The following is a 20917-nucleotide window of genomic DNA, read 5'->3' as shown; positions in this document are numbered from 1 at the left end:
AGGGTTCCAGCAGCAGCCCAGCACCGACCATACATTAAAAACAGAAAGATCACACATCAATATAAAAAATATAAAATTTCAGGACTAAAAGAACAGTAATAAATATAAAATAAAATATATGAATCTTCCCCATCCCCTCTCCAACCACCACCCCTCCCCCTTCCCCCCAGTGCAGAGTTGTAGCACTTGATAGCTCTAGGGACAAAAGAATCTTTTTTGATATACGGCCTTATCCACGGACATCACACCGCTTGTTGTTGATATGCGGGATGTCGATTAAGCGCCCAACAGGTTAATTTACATAAGCTAACACAAGCCAAGGAGAGGAATGCTGTATTTGACATTCCTACAGCTGACACACGTACACAACTACACAGTTTCGGTCGTGTTCTGCCACTGAAAGATGAGATGCTGAAAACTGATAATTAAACAGTATTGTGTAAGAATAGAACAATGTCTTAGACAGATTCTGTGCTCAGTCCTACCCTGCAAAACTCTGTGTCTGTGTCCAACATGAGCTTTTGGCTTGGCACTATAAAAAGGCGGGCTGTTAAAAATGAAGTCATCATCTGAGATGATATTTGGCAAGTTATACAGAAACTCTGAAGCTTTTTATTTGAAACTTTCTCTGTTTTCTGTTTTTTTGTGACATCATAGTGTTTGATTTCCTGGTTTGTGATAAAGTTTGTATTGGCTCGTCTAACTTGAAACTAGTTTAACCAAACAATGCACTTGATTTTATTCCATGTTTGGTATTCAGCAGTAAAACAAGTGCCAACTTCTACTAATAATTTAGATTGTTTGGGTTCATCATGGTAAATTAACACTATCCCGAATGTGTGTGTGTGTGTGTGTGTGTGTGTGTGTGTGTGTGTGTGTGTGTGTGTCTGTGTGTATCACGTGTTTTTGAGTGGATGCAAAGTCCCTTTAAACTTGTCCCTTTCATAGAGATTTAATGGGGGGGGGGGACACGATATATTATACTCCAGCTTTATGAATAGGCCTGAGTTTTTTCTCACACTAAAAGATCGTGTCTCCTCTCAGAGTGGGGACAGTCTTTAACAATAGCTCATTGTACACACCAGCAGCTACTTTTTCAGTCACTGCTCTGGTCTAATCAGGTTGTGCACTCTTGAAAATCCCTCCTCACTCGCATTTACTTACTCTGGTTATATAAATATATAGCCTACTATCCACAAATGTTTCTCTTTCAATTGTTTTCTACTTCACACTTCTCTTTCAATTAGTTGTTACTTCAATAGAAGACTGCTACTCCCTAAAATGTAGGGCAAAGTCAAACTTTTAGACTGAGATCAGTTTCTCTCTAGTTTCAGTTTACCTGCCAACGCGGTGGCCTTTGGACCGGTGCTGAAACTTAGAATAGGAAAGTTGGAACAGGTTGTACACAGACAGGAATGAGGTTCATCACTGCTGTTGTGACTGCAGCCGGCATGAATCGTCTGGTGAACATAGCAGCGTCAGGAAGGAGCAAAAACAAAGCAAACAGGAAACATGGAAGGATGAGGGATTGTTCATGGGAGAGGAAAAAAAAAACATTTGGTGCCAAATTGAAGTGAAGTTATAGTCCCCACTCTCCATCAAAGACAATCTCCAGGCAGGCTGTTTTCCTGCAAACAGAGGTACTAGCCAATTGAAACCATGGGAGGAGCCACTGGGCTAATCCTCCACTCATGTGACTCCACTGAATCATTAACCCAAGGAGGCCCCACCTTCAATAACCCTACCCCCCCTCTCCTCCTACGATTGGCTGAGATGGCTGCAGGGAGGGTGTGATTCAGTTCCACTGAAGGCTGGGAGGTGCTGGGGCCGGGCAGTCCTGCTGAGGCAGTGGAGAGGAGACAGAGAAAACAAGTGGGAGAGTCACAGACAATATGCCTGACAGGTGGAGTCTCCCACCGCGCTTTGTTATGGAATGTAGGAGTTTGGAAAAAGAGATTAAGCCACGTTGAAGAAGTAAACTGTATCAGCACCGGGGAAGCTGATTTAACCAGCAAGAGCCATGCAGAGCCCGGTGGTTTATGGCAATCCAGTCATGTTTGGTGCTGTGGATTGGAACTATGCAGCTGGAGCCATGGTAAGGAGAGGGAAGAGCGTGGAGGAGCTGGGGGATGCCGGCTGGGCCCGGGAGAGGGAAAGGATGGCCCATTTGCAGCAGCTCCAACAGCTCCACCATCTGCAGCTCCAGCAGCAGCAACAGGTTGGATATCCTGGCTACGGAGCTCCGCCCGGCCACCCGCAGGGACCCGGCATGGTGGCAAGTCCTGGTCACCCAGTCCCAGCTCCAGGCTGCCCAGTGCCAGCACATGGTGGCATGATGGTACCTGCAGCTGGGCCAGTGCAACCTCCAGGGCATGTGCCAGCTCAGTGGCCGGTACAATGGGGGGATCAAGCCCAAATTAGACAGGGTAATGTTTGCCAACAACAACAACCCAACTGGGAGTACGATGAGCGGCACATGGCAGCTATTAAAGACCAGAGACCTCAAGGCCACGATGTTTACTACCACCCGGGCTCACAGGACGGTCACCTGCAGCTGAGGATATCTGAGTGGAAGGGTAAACACTGTTTCTACCAGGGCCCCGAGGAGCGGGACCACAACAGACTGCCAGAAGAAGAAGAACACGATAACTTCAGACTAGACGAGGACAGAAGAAGAGGGGACGACTGGGTAAGAGAAAACAACCACAGCTCTGATCGTTACGATCACAGGAGCCACAGAGACTTGGAGGAGTACGATCACAGGGACAAATACAAGTACAGGGATCACTATGACAGGAAATACAACGAGCGCTACGACGACAGAGAGCAGCAATATTACGAAAGCAGGAAACACCAGAAGCATGATCCCAGGGAACATGAAGGCTACAACAGTGAGTATGAGGACCACCATGATCGTAAAGACACTTATGCTCGCAGAGACAATTACAGGGACAGTGATCGCTACTATGACCGTGACAGGGATTACTATGACTCTAAAGACAGTCACCGCTCCACGGAAAAGGAGTACTACCAACGTAGAGACGATGACCGATGCGAAGAGCGAAAACGTAGGGACCATTACCACGACCGGCATGCAGAGGATCGGTATGACCGCAGAGAAGATAGCGGTAAATACAGGGACACCTTGAATCGAAGGGGTGAGGAGACACACTCCAGTAAAGGAAGAGGCCAGTATGACCGTGACCTCAATGAACATGGTGGTTATAAGGAGAGAGACCACTACAGGTACAGGGATACAGATGATGACAGGAGAGATGAGCGCTACGACCAGAGGAGGAGGGACCACTACAGAGCCAGGGAGCATTACGAGGACCAGTACGACCACCAGAACCAAGACGGCCACGAATCCAGAAGAGAAGAGGAACAGCCCAGACACAGATATCGCAATTTACGTTCTATATCGGCGGAGTCGCAATATGAGGATTACGCTGGAAAAGTTCATAAGAGCCACTGTGAGGAGTGGGTTGAGGAGCAGAACAAGAAGCTGGCACTCAGGGAGATGCACTCTTTTGAGGATCCCATTGTGTACCGGCACAGTGACGAGCAGGAAAAGGGATACGAGTCCAGCGCCGGGAGCGTGGGTTCAAAACGGGGTCGCAAGCCTGTTTACGTGGGCTCGCTAGATCGGAACAGCTTCTACAGGAAGACGGCTCCGAGCTCCATGCAAAAGTCCCAGTTCGCCACCGCCAGGAGACAGAAACAAGGTAAACACAAGGATGTTGTCACGTGAGGGAAGCTGCTCCACTTGCTGTATTTACACAGCATGAGGTGCTCGGAGTGTGTGTCTGTGTGATCATGTCTAGATCTAATAGAGGGAGGGGTTGATACCACCATGCATTTCATCAACAGTTAAGATGAAATGGTCAGGTCCAACTCAACCTCACTAAACACATCTTGAAAAACAAAAGCGGGGTTTGAAAGTGTCTCTGTCTGCCCCCGGCCTCTATTGATGAAACAGGGAGGAGAGGGCGACTGTCTTCTGTGTCTCATTTCATCACTCGTGACCTCTAGAGCTTCTCTTTAATCAATGGTGGTGGCTTCATAGTGCTGACTAGCCACAGTCACCTGCCTTGAAAGTGTGTGCATGTCATAGGAAAGTGTGCTGTCAGGTATTTGTGGGCAGAAGAACCTGCAGAACAAGTTTCGAATGTTCTTGGGTTTTTGTTTTCTCTGTCATTCCTCTGGTCTGTAGGGTTTCCTGTTTGCTGCCATGTGCTGCATCACTGATGCAATGTGCTCCCATAACCAGTCTGTTCACTTCTTGACTGAAAGGTCATCTTTTCCTGTCTTGGGATTTTGAAGACCTTTGTCAGACGAAAACAACCACTATAAACATCAGCAGAGTCTGAAGTAGCTCCGTTTTAATGTAACTTCAAGTAGATGCTGGAATTACAACTTTAGCTAAAACAGCTTTAAAACTGATAACAGGACTTTGTGATTGTGAGACTTAAAGTGTCTTAAAATAGACCGAGGGATAGGCACACTTTTATCATAACATACCATCAAGGGCAGGGTGTAATTTGAAAATGCTTGATCTTGGGGATGATATGATTTTTAGGGGAAGTTAAAGGGACATCAATGCATTTTAGCCACTTTTGAAAAAAAAAGTACGTATATAGTCTAAGGCTAGAAAAGGCTAGAAAACCTTACTGATAAAGTTGAGAAAATATCTAATCTAATATTGGTTAAATTGTCTCATTAGACACCTACTTCCAAATTGGTACATAGAAAATGTCAAGGTTAAACCCCCAGTCCTGTTTAATCCACCTGGTCAAAAAGCTGTTAGAGGGTCAGTTTTGACCATGGGGGTGTTGGCGAAGAGTCACTTGTGTTTACTGATAAACTGTCATAGTCTGTTAACACAAAAGGTAACTAATGTAACATCAGAGTTGGTGTGTTTGCTTGTGTGTGTGTGTGTGTGTGTGTCTGTGCACACAAGTGTGTTTCATGAGGACCTGAAGAAAGAGAAAGAACTCTTCTGGCTCACTTCATTGTGTCTGAGAAGAAGCAGGTGGTGGCCCACAGCCCCTCCCCCAGTCACCTAGAAACTAAAACACACACACACCCCACTCCCCATCCATTTGGGGAGTCCAGTATTAATCCCTAGCGTCAGCATGGTGAGTGGATGGGGGGGGGGTCTGTCTGGTGCCAGGCGCTGGCCAGCACTGGCCTGACTCCTTCACTGCACGACTAGACTGATACTCTGTGTGTGTGTGTGTGTGTGTGTGTGTTGCAAAAACCCTTGGAGGCTTATTGCAGAGATGACGCCATTTTTCAAAACACACACACACACACACTTATGCACGCTTGCAGCCGCAGTGTCTTGTCATCCGCTAATCTTGTTAAAGAGTTTCAGCCTGGTCAGGGGTTTGTCCTGAGCAGAGCATTTGATTGCAGGGCTAAAAACATTAGAGCATCTTGTTGCAGCGCTTATTGGGCTTACGCTGTGATTCAGTGACATTGAGGTGATGGCCGAGGCTCGGTGAGGTCGGCCACGAGCCACCAGCCATGTGCAAGGGCCCTTTGTTCTCCCTAATCATTAAACAGAAGCTAGTGATCAATATTTTAGAAGACATACGAGGAGCCTCGTGTCAAGATGTATTATTGTATTAATGTATTATTAACTTTATGTGTGTATTGTGTGTGTTTGTGATGATGGGAACTGAATGTGTGTTTTTTGGGGGCATTCTTGCCTTTCATTGATAGTTTAGTTGAGAGAGACGGAGAGAGGAGGAATGACATGCAGCAAAGGGCCGCCCGAGTCGGGATTCGATACGGGGCCGGCTGCAGTGAGGACTGGAGCCTCTGTATATGGGGCACCCTTCTCAACCAACGACGCCCCAGAATGTGTTTTTGAAGGAATTGATTGGCTCGATAGTTTATGTTGAACTTATTTAATATTTGAAACGAATGAAATTGTTGAATAATTCTAGACATAAGATTTGATTTCATGGTTTTGCTTTTGAACTCCTCTTCTGCTGTGTGTGCAGGGTGTTAGGGAGTGAAGTGTCGTCACCCAGCTATGATCATGCAGCGTATGCTCTGTTGTCCTGTGTAATCCTCCAGCAGTGGCTGCTATTGGTGGGCAGTGGGGGTGAGGGGGTGAGGGGGGGCTAGGAGTTAAGACTGGAAATCTTTGGGCAAGATTTAAAATCGGCTGACAACACTGTTGTCTAAAGGCGTCTTATCTCACTGCTGCCGAGGAGAGAAGTCAATTAGCAAAAAATGATTGAGCTCAACAGTTGGCATGAATCATACTGGCTTACTGGAAATGCCTTTTGTTTTTGTTCCTGACTGCTCCTTCTTTTGAGCGACAGTATGTGGTGATTGTGATTGTGTACAATATCTATTAGGTTAGAGGATATTACTGGTATCATCATGAGTAACAAGACTGATGTGGTATGGGGAAAGACCTTTGACCTTTCTGGGATGTCCCTGTCCTGTCAGGACCAGTGTACTCTTGATAAGGCCACGTTATTACAGCCAGTTTATGGGATTGTCACACCTCATGTGAGTGTGACACAGTCATGTTCAGGTTGCAGCTGGACTCTGAGTGAGACTGAAATCTAAATGCCACAACTGGATCTGTAAACATGAAATACTCCTCTACTCTTCAGTCAGCAAGTGTTTTCCCGTGTTGCTGTATCACGGTCCGATAAACAAACTCAAACAAATGAGCTAGTTTGAATGTCAATTTGTGGTAAAGCCTGGCTGACACACTTGTTAGATTTGGTGTATGTGTGTATGTGTGTGTGTGTATACAAGTTGACACAGTGGTTATAGATGTTGATCTAAGTTGTGGTGACATTAGCCCAGGGAACTAATGTATTTATATGTTCACACACAGAAACACAGAGTGATTAAAATGACTCTGGTTAGTAAATAAGAGCATCAGTGTCAAACAGTAGCAGCATGAACAGCAGTGTTCATGTTAGATTTACTTACTGTGTATCCAGTATTTGTCATTTGAGAGGGTGTTTACATTAAGATCTTCACCTCATTTACTGCAAATATATATTTAAATAATCATGACTGAGGAATATAAAGAAATTGCTTCTTTACTAAGACTTTCTCTTTACAGCGCTGTTGAAAGAATCTTAGAGCTGCAATCTCTTGTGTTGTGTCTTGTGTTGTGGGAAAACTCACAAGGCCCCGGGCAGATCTTTGTTTTAACTTGCCCTGCAATTAGCAACAGGTATAATCCTGAAAGTTCAGTCATTCAAATGTACTTGTCACACACGGGTTGTATAGCCCAAGAAACTTAAAACATTTAAAGTAGATAAAATTACCAAATGCCCTGACATGAGAAGTTGGACTCTTTTCCATGGTGTTTTGCACTGTGTGTCTTTGAGGCACCTGTGAGACTCTGTGCTTCTCTGCTCCATTAACTTGAAGACAGTAGAGCTTCTTTTTGGTTGAATAGACTCCTGAGTTGATAGTTTGGGTTCCTCCTAAACCTCTCCCCGCACATATGCAAAACGGACAGTCTCTTGAAGTAATTGGACATTGTTCGTTATAGAAATGAGACATAATGAGAAATTCCAAGGAGGCATGAGATCACAGCGTTCCTCCTTGTTTGCCATGAAGCACTGAAGCAACTTAGTTATTCACTGTATTAATTAGATCGTAGCCTCATCCACCTGGAAACAAGCAGAGCTGCGTGTCTTTGTGACCGACAGTGGACACACTAAACTGAGGCTGTAATTACCAGCAGTACACAACAATGGTCACAGAGGTTGCTGAGAGATTTTGCCAGTAACAGGAATGTGACCTTCTGACATTTGACCCCTAAAAGAGATAAACAGGAAGGTATGTCACTAAATAAACTCCCCGATGTCCATCCACCTAGCGATGCCTACGTGGTGGTGCCACAGGAGGAGGTGCAGATCTGAACAAAAGGACGGGGATGTAACGAAAAGGAAAGCTCCTGTGTGCAGATTTGTGTTTGTTTCAATATATTATCTACTGCAACGGTGCTAAAACACAAAGCCCATGTGCCAAAGCAATGGCCTTTAAGAGTCCTGTTGATATTTACACTGCAGCGTTGACATTGTTTTCTTGTGCCAGTTTCCAGCGTCATGGAAAAAATCCACTCCGTCTCTCCAGTGCATTCAGTATTAATTACAGGTCATGGCAGGTTTGGAAGTCTGCAACTCTGTAACACATACACACACATACATACACATTCCCATGCAGCGTTGTCCATGTGATCGCTTCAGTAAAGCCACTCCCTGCTTCCCTGCTCTCCTAAAAACTTGGCTTGATATGAGGAGGGCCCCCGCTATTCTTGTTGCCGTGGCGACTGTGCATTCTGCTGTGAACTTTGGAGCAGAAAGCACACAGCGCCGATTGTGTCTGACCTTACAGAGATTGGTGCAGGGTGAACTTTTTTTTTTTTTCGTGTGTGTGTGTGTGTGTGTGACTTTGCACGGCCATGAGCTGACTGTGAATCCAGGGATGTATTAGTTAAAAACTGGTTTTGCTGCAGTTGTGAAACAAGGAAACAGATCTTCAAGAGAGGGAAAGAAAATGTATTTTTCTAATGAGTTACTTAGTTTGCAGATTATATATAAATATGTTGTTGAAAATAACGTTGAACATCCTTCAGAAGCCTGAAGTTCACATGTTGAATCAAAGCATCATGATTTTAATAGATTTCAGCCTGTCAGAGGAGGAGTCTGGTCAAGTGTCAGCTGAATGGGAAACGTGAAACAGACCCATCACTGAACTGGATCCGACTGGACTGGATCTCTCTGGCCTGGCAGGACTTTTGGTTAATTTAAGTTTAAGTAGCCTAACTCAATGTGAGTTCATGTGCCATTAAAAGATTACATCCATCAGAAAAACAACAGTAGAAATGAAAGGAGGCGGAAAACAAGAGCAGCCATTCTTTGATTTTCCATGTTACGTACTTAAGATCTGATAAGATTGATAAGTCTTGATAGTTTAATCAGTATCGTAGGCATTACTGTAACATGATGGGCAGAGGTCAGCCACTGCATTCAGGATAGGTAACGTAACAGATAAGTGAAGCTCGAGGCTCACAACAGGTGAATGTTCACGTCAGAAAAGTGACAAAGTAAAGTCTTTCCCAGACAGCATGCAGATAAGTATGTTTGATTTTGGGGTGTGATGCTGTTGCACGATTCTCCCACAATGCAATGCACAAAGAAAAAAAAGAAGCTGCCCCCAGCTTTAAAAAAGTGTAACAGCTCCAAAAATTAAAGAGATAAAAACAACAACAAAAAAACTTCCTGTTGTCTCAATGTAAAGTTTAATTAGCTGTAACTTTTCCAAATCTGCAGTTTGACATTTAATATCATATAGTATTTAGGTGAAGGTTAGGATACAGTGTGGATTTGGGACACCTGAGAACAGAGTCCAGCTCCAGGTTTTAATGTCTGCCAGAGTGGTCGTCCTCCCTGGTGTGTGTGTGTGTCTCCGTGTGTGTGTGTGTGTGTGTGTGTGTGTCTCCGTGTGTGTGTGTGTGTGTGTGTGTGTGTGTGTGTGTGTGTGTGTGTGTGTGTGTGTGTGTGTGTGTGTGTGTGTGTGTGTGTGTGTGTGTGTGTGTGTGTGTGTGTGTGTGTGTGTGTAATCACAGTGGGTTCCCATCCATTCTCATGGTAATTGGAGCTGTGGAATGGGCTTTCTGCAGCCGGACGCTCGCTCCTCCACAGGGCTCAGGAGCTGGACTTCAGATTGACAATGGACTATCTTAGAATGGGTGGCGTTGTTTGAACCACCATGCGTGTGTGCACGGAGGGGAGGAGGGGGCGTGTTTGTTTTTGAAGTGGATTGAAGAAAGTTGCAAGCAGCAGGTGGGTGACGCCATCATCATCATCTTCTCCTTTCTCTCCCTCCGTCTGTGTGTAAGAGTGCGAGGCGGTGGAAACGAAGCGGCTTCGAGGGGAATGCATCAGTGAATCATGCTTCTCATAATGTTTGTTCTTAACAGCTTGGATTTGTAAAATTAAGTTTGCATTACTTTGATCTAATTTTTCACAAACTCTCAGTCACAGTCTCACTAAACATTTTAAACCCTGTTTTCTGACTTTACTTCCATTGTTTAGTCTTTGTTAAACCTTGGATGACCTGTGCTAATATAGTATCAGCTGTGACCGTGGCTGTAGTCATACTGGGTGTCTGAAGATAGAAGGCCAGGTGTTGTAAGAGATGATGATGTCTGGCTTACGTCATATTTTATTGCGATAAAATGCTGCACACTGCCTGCTGTGATGGACCCAGAGCTCAGTCAAGATTAGTGTGTTGAACATGATTCATAAAGATCCTGTTCCTGCTCCATGAGTCTGAACTGTTCAATGTTCCTGAATTCTCTGAATAACTTAAAATCCAAATCTTCCCATGATGAAGAACATGCACTGGTGTGTAAAAAAAAAAAACAGACTGCTGCTCTACTCTGCTGTATTGGTTCCACCTGTTGGAGCCTGTGATTTAGTTTGTTTTCAAGTGAGAAAAGAAAAGAAAATTTGTGTCTGAGTATCTTTTATCATTTTGCATTGAAAGGTTGCTTCACCGTTTGTTGACAATTCCTGCACAAAGAGGGAGAAAGGCTGTGTTTATGGTGGGTGTTCAGTGTTTTCTTAGGCTTGTGCAAGTACATTTAAAATCTGAGGCTTAACAAACTTGTATTTATTTTGGGGTTTTTGTTATTTGTGTTAAAGTCCAAACTTCACCAAGATTTGTCAGAAAAAGGTTAGATAACGATTGAGGTGGCTATCAGTTATCAGTGAAATCAGTATTTCTGTAAAAACAGTCTCACTCCCTGTCTGTAAAAACACAGGGAGTGAAGGGAGAGAATCAAAAGCAGCACAGTTCTCCTGCCTTCATTAACCCAATTAATCCATAACTCTGTATCTCAACAGTCCACACAGACAATCTCTTTGTTTTATTTCCCAAACTCTCAAATATGTGGAACCAGGTCAGCGTTTGAACGCTGCCAGATCTCAGACACCGTGGCCCCCCTGCAGAGTCACGGCCCCTGATCCCCCTCTCTGTGGAGGTTTTCTATCCACATTTTATCATAACACAGCTCTGAATATACTGTTAACACACTAGGCCTCCACACCACGTCCAACACTTTGTTTCTCTTCCTTCAAAAACCAGAGGATCTGATGTTTTTCTGCTGGGATGAGACAACAAGAACAGTGCTGTCATTGTTTGGTTGGTGATAGAGGCTCTTGTGTTGTTTTTATTATATAATCACATTGCACACTGGTTTTATTCCTCACAGTTTTGCTGATATAAAGTGCAATCAGCACAACAGGTGTTCAGAAGAGATTTTCAGTGCTTTTCTGACTTTAGAACTATTTCCAACAGCTGTGAATAATAATCAGAAAGTATTTTATTCTCCCTGGCGATGTAGAAAAATAATTTCAAAACCTAGTTTGACTCGTGCCATGTTGGTGTTTTCAACAGCAGGTTGTTGTTTGCACTGAGGGATTGCTGGTTTTCACTCACAGGTGTGTGTGATTCACTGATACCAAGCGTTTGTCATATGGGTGTTGGCTGAGTGACACCTGATCCTATTGGCTCCTGTGATTTAGTTTTATATACCGGACGGTATATCGGATTTCTTTCAAACTCAGGAGTCAGATGGAAAATATTTTGGATGGACTACAGTCTTGATCACTGATGTACAACAGCTTTGCTTTGCATTAGATTTTAGATAAGTGAAGTGAGTTCTACTTAAACTGTGTCAAGCCTCTTGTTGTGTGTTTGTGCAGTCATGTGAATGTGTGCGGTGCCTTTATTTCCTTTATGATACTTCACAGAACAAATAACAGTGGAATTTCACAGAAGTGGGTCAAAACATGGCAAAGCAGCTTCACATGTTGGTTATGATGGAAGTGGCTGCGTATTTAACCATGTGAAGTGGAGCATATGATGTTGTGGTCTGTGTGTGTGTGTGTGTGTGTGTGGAGGATCAAACGTGGGAATGAGCCGATTGATTCCAATTAAACCCTCAGTCCTTTGTTCTCTCTCTCTCTCTCTCTGGGTTGTGCTGCTGCTGTTCTGACTTTTCAGACCATCGGTGAACTACTTTACTACTTTCTCACCAGAGGGGGAAACGCTGGCGCTGGTCAGAGCAGCAGAGGCGACAGAGATGAGAAAAGCTCCTTTGACTTGAGCTTTAGCCAAATCACGTGAAGAGAGAGAGACAGAGACAGACAGAGGGAGAGGAGGAGGTCAGGGAGGGAGGGAGACGAGGAACACACACACACACATATTAGTTCATTAGATATCAGACATACATTTTGAACATTTTGTCTGAAAAGTTTTTTAGGTATTAATTTAACTCATACTTAAGATTCCCTTGAGAAATATTTTTAAAATAGTTTTTACATGGAGGTAACTAAACCCCATTTTGTGTAAATTAACAAAAACAACAATAAAATTTTGAGGTTTTTGCAAAGTGTGTGTGTTTGTGCGTGCGTGAGTGTACTGCATTCAAGTGCTTAGAAATTCCAGGAGGTAACAGGAGGGTAAGCAGAGTTAACTTGATGAGCCGCTGACAGCAGCTGTTCTGAAGATCTCTGTACTCAACTACACAACTTGTTACTGCAGCACTGCTTCACTGCAGGGTTTCCTCCTGCACAACAACATGTCAACATCACATACAACACAACACCCTGGTGTTTTTATTCAGCACTTATAGAGCAGTGGATTCTTTTTAATCCACTTTAAAAATCTGATGCATTTATAAATTATATTATAATATACGTATGAAATGATTCATTCTGCTTAGTGAGTGTTTTTAGTTTTCTAATAATTAGAACATTTAATCTAAATTATTAGATTTTTGTGGTGTTTCATTATCATGTTTTACTAAAGAGAAGGATTTTAACACTTCCACCACCGATGTTAAAAATATAAATACACACAGCAGATGCACAGTGTCCATGATGCACCACACACACACACACACACTGGTCTTGTCTCACAGTGCTGTTATCTCGCCGTCCCTCTCTAACTGCCTCTTCTTTAATGCCCCCCCCCCCCCTCACAGCCTGTGTGTCTGTAGTTGCTGTTACAGGCCATTGTGCTGCACATAAAGACCCTGAGTCTCACTCCAGTTTTGGATCCATTCATGAAAAGCAGCGATGCGTGAACCGGGCTCTCCCTCCAGTCCCAGGGACCAGTGATAGCAGAGACATTGATCAAAAGCCAGTCAGACAAGATGAAGAGTAGAGGGTGGACTGGGTGGGTGGGCATGAGCGTGTGTGTGTGTGTGTGTGCGTGTGTGGATACACTCAATGAGGACATGGGCTGGGAAAGGTTTCTCTGTAGCGTAGCGTAATCCCCCTTTTTGTTACAACAAGCTTTGTGTTAATGCCAATTTCATGGCAGTTAATGAGCAGAAATGAATACATTCATAAGAGGAATTTTAAATGGTGTTTTATAAAAAAGAATTGAATATCCAAGCTAAATGTGTCTTCTGCCCCGTCTTTCCAGAGATGACGCTGCTGTCGTCCCAACCCAAACCTCTGGACTCCTGTCCCGCCTCAGACTCGGCCCCCAGCGCCGGCCTGGGCACAGAGGACCCAGAGCAGAGGATGCTGGAGAAGAGGTCCAAGGTCATCGAGGAGCTCCTGCAGACGGAGAAGGACTACATCAAAGACCTGCAGATGTGTGTCAAGGAAATCATCGAGCCGCTGCAGATGAAGCAGGTAGAGACATGACTAGAAACGTTGGACCTAGATATTGTGATATTGTTAGAATTAGGTAGTATCCCTTTATTTATTTATGTATTTATTTATTTAAAGGTTTAAGGATCAGGGACATTGCACATTAATAAAAACATTTAAACAAATGTAAACATGCCAGAATTAGCCAAAAGGCTATTTTACATCTGTTGTCCCTGGACTGATGTTAAAAGTCACCCTAAAAGAAATAAAAACATTTTGATTATCAACATACAAATAAATACATTCAATGATTAAAAAGCTGAATAGTGGACAAAAGACAGAGAGCTCAGAGAAGGTTCATGCATACACACACAAACTAACATAAAACTCAACTCAAACAGCAGCTGCTACAGACAAAACAGAAGCAACATTAAGCAGCAACATCAAAAAAAAAAAAAAAAGTACACAAGACACAATAACATTACACACATTAAACCCATTAGAAGCCATGCACAAAAAGCAACAATACTAGACAATTAATACACTGACAGACAACATGACAGGAAATGTAATGTTCACAGCCTTGACCACTAATTAGCCACTTTTTAAAAAAGTGTTTCAAGGATAGAGGCATCATTTGAAATATTTCTGAGGACTGAGGAACTGAGGAAGTCATGTTGTGTTTACAGTCGGTGTTAGTTGCTGCTGCACCAGCTGAGTGATAATGCAAGAAGTTACCTGTGACGAGTTCACTGAGAGTTTATTAAAGCTTCAAGTCTAAACACATGAAACAGTGAGGACATTGAGTTTCTACAAATATCAGATCAAAATAATGTGGAGTAGACACACCAGATGTGTCAAATACAATATAATCCATAGAAAGTGTTTCACAACAGTGAACAGAAAGATTGAACAATGGAATAAAAAAAACAAACATGAATGCTAGGCTTGCCTGGTCTTGTCTGCTTTTTGTTTTGATCAAATTTAGCACTTTTACCTGGTTATTTTAAAAGCAGTTATTGTTCAGGTTTCAAAACAGTTCTGTGACCTTCTCCTCTATAACTCCCCGATCAAACCTTCGCTTTTAAGTCGTCACATCTGTTTCAGTGACTTTTATCTAAATGAGTTGAGGAGGCACCTGAGGACATGATGAGAGTCTGAGATAAGTTGTTTACACACCACAGTGCTGAGCTTTTTTATCTCGGTCCTCCAGCTGGTTATCACCGTGTTTCTCAGATGTGGAATAAGGGCTTTAGCACAAAAAGTGTTTACGTGCTCAGAACCTGAGCAGCAGGATACCAGGATGTGGAATCAGCTTCCAGCACATTGTTTTAACTCTTTCCGCCTTCGTCTCCTGCAGGTGAAGAACGTGGACTTCGACGGGCTGTTTGGCAACATCGGCTCCGTCATCGACCTGTCACAGCGGCTGCTCGACACGCTGCAGGAGACCGACTCTATTGGTGAGGAGAGGATTTTCAAAAGACGCACAAAGTGGCCTGAAGTTACTGTTTCACCAACAGTCCAATCAGACGGCTTCTCTCGGCTCACTGTGCTTGGATTTGATTGGTTTTAAACACACACAGTCACCTGATCACAGTTTATTGGCTAAGTAAGACTTTGAACCATTAGATGATGTGAAGTGAAGAATCATCATTATGTGCAGTAATGATTGATTACTTCAATTTATTGCGGAAATGATCGATAATCACAGATATATTGGAGATATGCACTTACATCAATTTCAGTTTTTATGTGATGATAAAAAAAAAAAAAAATTTTGTTATTTCATGATTGATTGAACATGTTATGTTTCTCCTCTCTGTCCAATCAGGAAAAGTGTTTGTAGACTACAAAGCTGAGCTGGAGGAGGTGTACAAGATCTACTGTCAGAACCACGACGATGCCATCTCTCTGCTGGAGAGCTACGAGAAAGACGAGAACATCCAGCGCCACGTGTTGGAGTGTCTGGACAGACTGAGGTCAGTCACTGAGAGGAGGAAGAGAAAAAAAGAAAACTGACAAGTTTCACTCTCAAGATTTGGCTCCAGATTTGAGCTCTGACCCGTGTGTTTGACTGTGAAAAAATCTCTTGCATGTGACTGAAGAAAAACATGCATGTTGGTATGTGTGTGTGTATGTGTGTGTGTGTGTATAAGCATGAAAACAAAGAGTGGCCACTAATCCAGAGTCAAACATTAACTGTTAAAGACTTGTGGTCATGGAGTGTTTGTAGCAAAGTGCGTCACATTTCAAAATAAAACTACGCTGTCGCTGGCACACTTTGGACTTTAGTTTAACTAAGTTTCACTTTGACAAAGTCACATTGTTACAGAGTTGAAGGCTACGTACGCTGTGTTAATTTATGACAGCTTTTCAAAGCAGACTTTGAGCTTCAATGTGTGGGCCGGTTATGGGAGGGAGGTACAGCAAATCTGGAAACAGAAGAAATACTTTCTTTTACTCTGAAACATATTTGTGCTCTAAATCTTTCTGGACAGATACTGGAGCTTTTCTCCTACTCTGTGAGCTCCATCTCCACAGTGTGTGATGTGGGCCAGTTGAAGAATGTGACCGGCCTGGTTTCACCTGCCAGGTTTCACCACCTGTGACTCAGACAGTGAGCGAAATATAGTCCAGCAATTCATGTTTGAAGATAAACCACGGTTTGTTAGACCGTAAGCTTTAGGGAAAGAAAGAAAAAAGGCGGTGATTCCAAGAACCAATCTGCATAAACAAAAGTAAAAGGAAACTGTAAGCATGGGCCTGCACCCTGAACGTCTCTTGTTGTTTTACCGTGAAGTCTTCAGCCTCATTATTTGGCTGTATGTGTGTTGCAGCCTATTCAGCTTTGGAAAGGTCATGTGTGCTTTACTGCTTCTCTGGGCGTCTGTCCAGGTTTAAAAGAAAATCCACACACAAAACCATAACAACCAGCAGTGAAGTTAATGTAAACGGGCCCAAGTTGTGAAATCCTATGGATCACAGAAACATGTCCTGTGGATGTTTTGCAGAATGTACGATTTCATGAAAGTTATCCTCAGGTCACCGGCTCATAAATGCTGTTTTCTGTTATCTTCCCATTCTGCCCCTCAACAGGGCCATGTACCGAGAGTGGTAAGTCTTGTCGTCATGATTTCCAGCATGAAAATCATCGTGACCGCATGCTTTTTGCTCACTAACCCTCCTGGGAATGACCCTTGTGTGTGTGTGTGTGCGTGCGTGCGTGCGTGCGTGCGTGCGTGTGTGTGTGTCTTTACCATGTATGATAGCTAAACATCAACGTGTGCTTTGTGCGACAGGCTCTAAAAGCATTTGCGCTGGGTTTTATCAGACCATTTCAGTTTCTTTCCTTAGACTGAGATGGACTCATAACCATATTCTACCATCTGTGTTTGCATGTGCATGTGTGTATGTGTGTGTGTGTTTTATTGTTGTGAAATGAAATTTTCAACTTGCCCATCTTGCTGTTTTTACACAACTCTTCCCTTCATTCAAAGTGATTGCTGTTTTCTGGGAAAACACATGTAATGCCATCTCCTGGACTAAAACAGCATCAGCAATTCACAGCTTCAATATAATAAAATAATATAATATAATATAATTCATGATAATAATATTTTTTCTAATTGTCCAAAGCTCTCTGACTAAGTGTGAAATGTGTAGTCACATGTTTTACTGTTCAGAAGCTTTACATCAAAGACAATTTTTAAAAATAAAATAAATAATGTTGTAATTATAACAGAGCATATTTATTTTTTCCATGCGTCAAATCAAATCACATTTGCCCCCAAATGACAAAATGAAGCTGTGTGAGCTGTTTGTCCTCTAGATTACATTATAACTAAGCAAATCAATTTTGTTTAACATATTGTGCCTTCCCTGTTCTTTCATGTCTCTCCCCAAAAACTGTATCTGTCATCATCAGAATATATTGATATGTGATGATGTTGGATCATTGGATCGTATGAATCCAAATGACATGAAGACGTTACATGAACATGGAAGGAAACATGAGGTGTAACTGTGGTGGTGTGAGTGTCTCATACGTCGCTTATTCTCATTTTTCCGACCTGTTCTTTTCCATATTCCAGGGGTAAAACAAATTACATCAACCTCGGCTCTTTCCTCATCAAGCCGGTGCAGCGGGTGATGCGTTACCCGCTGCTGCTCATGGAGCTGCTGGGGGCCACGCCGGACAGCCACCACGACCGGCCCCAGCTGACTCAGGCTCTGCAGGACGTCAAGGAGATCAACGTAAACATCAACGAATTCAAACGCAGGAAGGACCTCGGTAAAAAGAACAAAGAAAAAACTCACATCTCCTCTGCTCACTGAATTTGTTGCTGTTTACAAAACATGCGTGCGGAGGGCATGGCTCAGGTGTGTTTCCTGTCTCATGCTCTCCCTCTGCTGTCCACAGTGGTGAAGTACAGGAAAGGGGACGAGGACACGTTCATTGACAAGATCTCCAAGCTCAGCATGCACTCCATCATCAAGAAGTCCAACCGAGTCAGCAGCCACCTCAAGCACCTCACAGGGATCTCACCCCAGGTACGTCCACCCCGCTCCCAGCTGAAGTAAAGCTCCACATGACGGTTGAGTTACAAATGAAAACATGTCCACTCAAACCTCTGTCCTCTGTCCCCAGATTAAAGACGAAGCGTTCGATGAGGCTGAGAAGAGGTTCAGGCTGCAGGAGCGACTCATCAAGTCTTTCATCAGAGACATTTCCTTGTACCTGCAACACATCAGGGTACGAGACCATGAGCATGACCACGGAAATACACAGAAGAAATCCTAGAATTAACTACTGTGTTTGATTAACACAATTTTGTGAATGTGCATATTTATATTTACATTCTCAGTCTTGGGTTACCCTTAGCATAAAAATGAGTAAAGAATCTGTTGGGAACAATCAAGAAATTAAATATAGGCCTACTACTAATGCAATATTGAGCCACGACAATAGAAATATATAAAATGTTTAATGGTGCAAATACTACATCAACACTTGGGATCATTAAAGTAATAATGTAAAATAAAAATTAATGGATTTATTCAATATAAAAGATTAATTCACATTGATCAGCCACAAAATGTAAATATGTGACTGGTTTTATTGCTCTGAAGTAATTTGAAATTATTTTTCACAGATTCATGTAGAGAAGCGCCTGTTGAATGTTATTCCTGATTGTTGCATGCATTTCATTATTTTTTAATATTCCAGTAAATATTTTGCGATATGATACTTTTTGATTGTGACTGTGAAAAAATACATCTCCTCAGGAATCGGCCTCCGTGAAGGTGTTGGCCGCCATCAGTTTCAGTGACATCTACACGGATCGCAGCGTGCTGGACCCCGAGCGCTTCCAGAAAGCTCACCGCTGCATCAGTGACAAACAGTTCACACAGTTTGTAAGTCACCTGTCCCGCCTCATTTTCTGTCAAAGTGTGTTGGAAATAAATCACTGATCACATCCTAATCTCGTGTCCACCCTGAGCAGAAGGAGCGTACGGAGGCGCTGGTCATCAACCCGCTCACCCAGCTGCTGCTCATGTTCGCCGGGCCGCACAAACTCATCCAGAAGCGCTTCGACAAGCTGCTGGACTACGACAACTGCAAGGAGCGAGCCGACCGGCTGAAGGACCGGCGCGTCCAGGAGGAGCTGCAGGTCGCCCGCAACAACTACGAGGCGCTCAACGCACAGCTCCTGGACGAGCTGCCCAAGTTCCACTGCGCAGCCGAGGACCTGTTCACCGGCTGCGTGAGGGCCTTCGCTCAGGCTCAGAAGGACTTCATGAAGACGACGCTGGGAGAGCTGAAGCCCCTCCTCCAGGTTGTGAGTGTGTCTTCATCTGCACCGTAGACACTGTAGACATGGTAAATGAACCGGTATTCTCATATTAACATCCCTCTCTTTACCCCAATCTCCAGTTCTCCAACAAAGTCGGCATGGAGGGAAACCTGATCGCGCAGTTCCAAGAAGAGTACGGCCGCGTTCTCCAGCTGCTGCAGAGCTTCAGCTTCTGCCCCGAGAACCTGCCTCCAGCCGCCGCCGCCGCCAAGAAGCCCTTTGAGAAGAAGACCCTGGAGAAGCAGACCTCCAAGAAGCAGCTGCAGGGACCTGTGAGTTGAAGCTTTATCCCAGTTCTGTCATCAGGGTGACGAGTACAGTGGCCCCTAACTTAACATTTTAGAGCACAAGCAGAAAATGTAGGGGTGCAAATGAACTTGCTAAGGAAATATTCATTATTTCCTTTTCATTCATGATCCTCGCACATATTGGCCTCCCACCTATAATAACAGATACCAGATTCATTAAGTCGTCCCTTTCACATTTAACCAGTGGTAACAAAAAAATTGCAAATTTACTGGTTGCACATACTGTACCATACATACATAGTTAAAAAATTTAGGGGGCAAAATGCTCCCAATTAGGGGCTGTCTGGAGCCCTGTATGCTGTTTAATATAACCATGGTAACATGAATTAATAATATTTGAAGTATTTTTGTATTTTTGGATATAATGTACTTCCTATGTCACCACCTTTATGACTAGTTGAGGCACCTCGTTATGTAGATATTCATTCTTCTTGGTATTACATTGCATCATGACGGGTACACCTGATGTTTTCTGCTATGCAATACTCAAGTTGTTGTGATGTGACATGTGCTACATTTGATCTGATTGTGATAAGATAATATTGTGCAGGTTGATTGTTTTCTTTTTCCTGTACATCTTTGTATTTGACCCTTTTTTTCATATTCATCCAGTTTAATTATGTCACATGACTTTTAAGCAGGTGTGTCACCTAGGTTTTTTCATGTCTGATGAAGGGCAGACCCTAACCCGAAACGTTACATGTTGTGTGTGACTATTAAACTCAGTCGGGAGCTATAGTCCACTCCAGTGTGTGGACTCCTTTCTTTTCAACATGAATTAATCACGAATCTCCTCCTTGTCGCCCTCAGCCCAACTACATCATGCAGACGGAGGAGCACCGTGCAGGACTTCTGGTTCGCTACGGCCCTGAGAAGCTTTTCCAGGCTGAGAGGAACTTTAATGCTGCTCAGGACCTGGATGTGTCCATACTAGAGGGAGACCTGGTCGGTGTTATCAAGCAGCAGGACCCGATGGGAAGCCACAACCGCTGGTTAATTGATAACGGAGGTAAAGCCTTCAAGCTCTAAAACATGATATTAACCTGCCTGGTGGTGGGGAAAATGGTGCAGCAATAAAATCTCTGTC

The 20917-nt window shown here is 43.5% G+C and overlaps 1 protein-coding gene across 3 annotated transcripts in view; it reads left to right on the top strand.

Annotated features, from left to right (window-relative positions):
• Positions 1–20917, top strand: part of dnmbp (dynamin binding protein) — a 46872-nt gene that overhangs the window by 22591 nt on the left and 3364 nt on the right. Inside the window, exons 1-12 of one of the 3 annotated variants that reach the window (XM_083994668.1) lie at positions 1857–3725; positions 13495–13709; positions 15028–15127; positions 15499–15646; positions 16764–16781; positions 17759–17958; positions 18088–18218; positions 18316–18420; positions 18954–19082; positions 19172–19507; positions 19603–19794; positions 20641–20839. In XM_083994668.1, coding sequence (XP_083850794.1) covers positions 2021–3725; positions 13495–13709; positions 15028–15127; positions 15499–15646; positions 16764–16781; positions 17759–17958; positions 18088–18218; positions 18316–18420; positions 18954–19082; positions 19172–19507; positions 19603–19794; positions 20641–20839 — 3478 coding nt within the window. In that variant the 5' untranslated portion in view covers positions 1857–2020. Of the gene's footprint in view, positions 1–1856; positions 3726–13494; positions 13710–15027; positions 15128–15498; positions 15647–16763; positions 16782–17758; positions 17959–18087; positions 18219–18315; positions 18421–18953; positions 19083–19171; positions 19508–19602; positions 19795–20640; positions 20840–20917 lie in introns of those variants that run through there. The other 2 variants (XM_083994669.1, XM_083994667.1) reach the window with 2 other exon arrangements.

The sequence above is a fragment of the Trachurus trachurus genome, assembly GCF_905171665.1.
Source record: "Trachurus trachurus genome assembly, chromosome: 19".
Classification (NCBI taxonomy): Eukaryota; Metazoa; Chordata; class Actinopteri; order Carangiformes; family Carangidae; genus Trachurus; species Trachurus trachurus.
Note: the sequence above shows the minus strand (reverse complement) of the source record. Positions and strands in the feature narration are given on the sequence as shown.